At 47.2% G+C, this 5,000-nt stretch overlaps 1 protein-coding gene across 4 annotated transcripts in view; it reads right to left on the bottom strand.

The window, feature by feature from the left end:
• The window catches only part of LOC113820640 (mitogen-activated protein kinase kinase kinase 7-like), a 136,134-nt gene that overhangs the window by 49,424 nt on the left and 81,710 nt on the right, over positions 1-5,000 (bottom strand). For 2 of the 4 annotated variants that reach the window (XM_070134342.1, XM_070134343.1), the window contains one exon: positions 4,812-4,979. The exons of the other annotated variants lie outside the window; for them this stretch is intronic. In XM_070134342.1, the coding sequence (XP_069990443.1) occupies positions 4,812-4,979 (168 nt within the window). The remainder of the gene's footprint in view (positions 1-4,811; positions 4,980-5,000) is intronic. 4 annotated transcript variants of the gene reach the window in all.

Here is a 5,000-nt window from a genome sequence, read left to right on the forward strand (position 1 = left end):
CCCTCCCTCCTTCCTCCCCTCACCCTCCCTCCTCCCCTCCCTCCCCCTCCCGTCCCCCCCCCCTCACCCCTCCTCCTTCCCCCCTCTCCCCACCCCCCCATTCCACCGTCCCCAGATATCAGAAAACCGAGATGAATCAGCGGGAATATATATATATTAGTCCGGAACGAGCGCGCGGCGTGAGAAATGTGGCGGAGTTGGCAATAGTGACGAACACAGGGGGGGAAGGGGGTCGGGGGGAAGGGAGAGGGAGGAGAACGCTGACTCACCCACAACAACGGCACAAACGAAGCCCAGTACGCAAAAAAAAAAAAAAAAAACAGGAAGAAAAACAGAAGAATAAAAAAAGAATAAAAAAGAAAAAGAAAGAAAGAAAAAAGGGGAGGCAGATAGGAAAGAATGTTAAAAAAAAAGAAAAAAAAAAAGAAAAGATAAAGAAATGGCGGAACGTAAAGGATGCCCCGACGAAACAACTGTCATCTGTCAAAGGAAACTTAAGAGTAAAAAAAGAAAAGAAAAGAAATGAAAAAAATGGGGGGAGGGGGAGGGGGGGGGGGATCCCGATATGTCTTTTCGAAGCAACGAGTCACGTGACAGATGGAAATGAGAACCATAAGGAACATTCAACTTTGATGGCAGAGGTACTTACTAAATAATAATAATAATAATAATATTAATAATAATAATAATAATAATGATAATAATATCATATCAATGATGATAACAATAATAATAATAATATAATAATAATAATAATAATAATAATAATAATAATAATAATATAAAAATATAACCATAATGATGATAATAATAATAATATACCCATAATGATAACAACAACAACAATAATAATAATAATATCAATAATAATAATAATAACAATAACAACACTACTACTAACAATACTAACAATACCAACAATACCAACAACAACAATAACCAAACAAACAAACAAACAAACAAATATACAAATAAACAACCATATATAAAACGACAACAAACAAACAAACAAACAAATAAACAAAAAACACAAATAAACAACCACAACAACAGAATCTGGACGAGAGGCGACCCCCCCCCCCCCGCCTATCCATCAGCAGCGAAAGGGCGACAACGCTGAAGCTATTTCTGTTGACTAGTGATCGGAAGGAAAAAAAAGTGTCTTTGGAGGAAGTAAAAAAGTGTCTTTGGAGGAAACGTCGTTACTGTTATTAATACTATTTGGAGGGGTCGGTGTTGTTGTTATCAGTATTATCACTATAATAATGATGGCAATTGTAATAGTAATAATAATAACGATAATAATAATAATAGATGATGATGATGATGGTGATAATAATAATAATAATAATAATAATAATAATAATAATAATTACTAGTTTTATTATTATCCTTATAACCATTACAATCATTTCAAATACCATTATTATTATTATCATCATCATTATTATCATTATCATCATTATCATTACCACCATCATTACTACCACTACCATTATCATCACCCTCCTTGTTACCTCTCCTATCCCAACGATCCCCACCACCGCCCCCACTCCCTACCAGCTGCACCTCCCCTCAGGTGGCGCTCCAGTTCCCTTTCGCCAACTCCATAACACTTGAGAGAAGTCTAAACTCTCGCGCCTGTTCTCTGTCTCCCTTTCTTTCAACTGATAATTCTGGGCAGGTGTATATGATCCCCCCCGCCCACCCCGCCCACCCTCGCCCATCTCCCCGCCCATCTCCCCTTACCTCGTCCCCCTCCTCTCTTTTTTTCTCTCTCCTCACCTAATCCCCTTCCTCTCTTTTTCTCTCTCTCTCTCCTCATCTCCTCCCCCTCCTCTCTTTCTCTCTCTCTCTCCTCACCTCCTCCTCCTCCTCTCCTTTTCTCTCTCTCCTCTTCTCCTCCCCCTCCTCTCTTTTTCTCTCTCTCTCCTCCCCCTCCTCTCTTTTTCTCTCTCTCTTCACCTCCTACTCTATTTTTATTGCCATTATCATTACTATTATTATCATTATTGTAACTATCAACATAATTACCATGTCCTCTTCTCCTTCTTCTTCTCCTCTCTCTCTGCCTCCCTTCCTCTCCCTCAAAGCGGATCCCCATGACACTCGGCCGAAAGCCCCGACGAGCGAGTGCCACCCCCCACTCCCCGCCCCCACCCCCACGCCCATCACTTACGCGTGCTTAAAGACAAGGCTCAGGATCGGACGTGAGTGTGAGTGACGACACCCCGCCCGCCGCCCCCTTTCGCTGCCTCTTCTCCCGCCCGCCCCCTCTCCCTACCCCTCTTCCGAACCCGCCCATCCCGCGCCCTAGATTCCGCCCATCCCCACGCCTCTAGTCCCCGCCCCTCCTATTGTTCTTCCCCATTCCCTCCTCCTTTTCCCCAGCCCCCTTAACACCTTCCCCTTCCCTCCTTTCCACACTCCATCCCCACTCCCTCTTCCCCTCCGTCTCTTCTACTCCCCAATCCCCAATCACTCCTGTCTTCACTCCTTCCTTCCCCTATCTTCTATCGCATGTCTCCACTCCCTTCTTCTCCTCTACTCCCTCTTCCTCCTCCCCCGCTCTCTTCTACTCCCACCCAAATCCCCAATCACTCCTGTCTTCACTCCTTCCTTCCCTTACCTTCTATCGCATGTCTCCACTCCCTTCTTCTCCTCTACGCCCTCTTCCTCCTTCCACCGGCACTTCCCATTATTTCCATCTTCCTTCCGTCCCTTCTTCCGTCCTTTACTACATCCTTGCCATAGCCCTGATCTGTGCGGTGATGTATAGAGTGCCCCGAGTCTTATTGCCGAGGGAAAGTATGATGAATGGAGCGTAAAAAAGAAAGGGGGAGGAAGGAGGAGAAGAGGCAGAGACAAGAAGAGGCTGTCTGTCTGTCTGTTTGTCTCTCTCTCTTCCTCCCTCTCCCTCTCCCTCCTTCCCTCCCCCTCTCTCTCCCTCTCTTTCTCTTCTTCCCTCTCCCTCTCTCGCCTTCCCTCCCTCTCTCTCCCTTTCCCTCCCTCCTTCCCTCTCCCTCTGGCTCCGACTCCCTCGATATCTGAACTGAACTTCCGTCCCATTTTTGCGATAAACTTCCCCTCCTCCCCCTCTCCCCTAGACCCCCCCCTCCCCTCTACCCATACCCCTACCCCTTCCTGCCCCGCCAGACAGCACTGAGAAACTGGCCAGGTAAAAAAGAAAAGAAAAGAAGAAGAAGAAAAAAAAAGTGTGAGTTGGCACGGCAGGCGGATGGCGTGACTCACACCTATGACTCACCACAAATACCCGACATACTGACCCGCGAGCTCGCGCGCCCGCACTCGTGGAGAAACGCACATACTTACACACACATACACACACACAAACAAGTATACGTAAACAAGATATTGCGAATAAACACAGATTTCTGCTTCTGTCCTCCAGCTTTATGAACACATGAACACAAAGAAGCAAACATCAGACAATCCGACACATACATACATACATACGCACACACACACACACACACACACACACACACACACACACACACACTTACACACGCGCGCACACACACACACACACACACACACACACACACAGTCACTCACCCACTCAAACACACACACTCGCACACACACACACACACACACGTGCTTCGCGGGCCGCATACCGGCGCCGACACCGCGCCACGCAACACCAGGAGGCGCGGCGGTTCCTGGCATCGGCCGACGCGACGCTGAAATATCAATAAAGTCGGAGGAGGAATTTAATGCCCGACGTCGCCTAATTGGGCAACAAAATAACGAACCGCGTCGAGGGATATCACGAGGGACTGATAAGAGCTTGGAGGGTTTTATAAGACTGTGTATGCGAGGTTATGGATGTGGGTATGTGCGCGTGCGTGTGTGATTGTGTGTGCGAGCGTGTCAGTATGTGTGTATTTGAACGCCTGTTTAGATGAACATGCAGAATGCATAAAAATAATATCTATCTATCTATATATATATGTATGTGTGTGTGTGTGTGTGTGTGTGTGTGTGTGTGTGTGTGTGTGTGGGTGTGGGTGTGTGTGTGTGTGTGTGTGTGTGTGTGTGTGTGTGTGTGTGTCCAGGAGTAAGGAGAGAAGTCTGACCCAACGTCCGTGTAACCTCATATTCTTAAGACACTCTACGACCCACTGCGCACCCTCTTCACAACACGACCCATCTTGCGAGCTCTTTCCATCGCCATCCATTTCTCCCGTCCCGCCCGAGGCTCGCTCTCTCAGCCCCCATTTTAACCAAGATCCAAGATCCGACAACGCACCTCGCAAGACCACCTGATCCTGTAATGTATTGCACCAGCCACTCATCTCCTGCAAGGGAAACTCTTATAATAAATTGGAGAAACTAAAACTTTGCTGTTCGTCCTTAAGAACCAGAAGAATATGCCACCGACTCTACAACTATTCTACAGCGGTGTCAAGCGGTGGACCCACCAACTAACAATGGTGGCAGTGGTGGGATAACTAGTCTAATGGCGTGAAGCAGTGGGACCCAGAGAGAGAGAGAGAGAGAGAGAGAGAGAGAGAGAGAGAGAGAGAGAGAGAGAGAGAGAGAGAGAGAGAGTACACATGAAACCACATACAAAATGTAATCTATGCCACCAAGAGGTAGATGGAACAGGATACAAGAAAGCAAAAATAGGAGGAGACTGAAGAACAGAATGACACAAGCAGCTAAAAGGAAGAAAATAAGAGACAAAAAAGAAGAAGAAAAAAAAAAGTGACAAAAAACAAGAAAGACAAGGGGGAGAAATAAAGGCAAACAACCTACAGGACCTCACCCACTCCTGTACTCACCGGGCAGAGCACCCATATGGGGGTAAGGGTTTAACCAGGTGGGGATGGCTGACGAGGTGGGCGTGCAGGCGGGTGAAGGCGTGTGCTGTGCCGGGTGAACCATATCCCCGTACATGCGGGCGTTATCCATCACGCCCATGGTCCCTCCCGGCATCCGCATCAGGGGGTCTGTGTGGGGGGGGGCAGGAG

This window comes from Penaeus vannamei, chromosome 19, assembly GCF_042767895.1.
Source record: "Penaeus vannamei isolate JL-2024 chromosome 19, ASM4276789v1, whole genome shotgun sequence".
In the NCBI taxonomy this organism is placed as follows: Eukaryota; Metazoa; Arthropoda; class Malacostraca; order Decapoda; family Penaeidae; genus Penaeus; species Penaeus vannamei.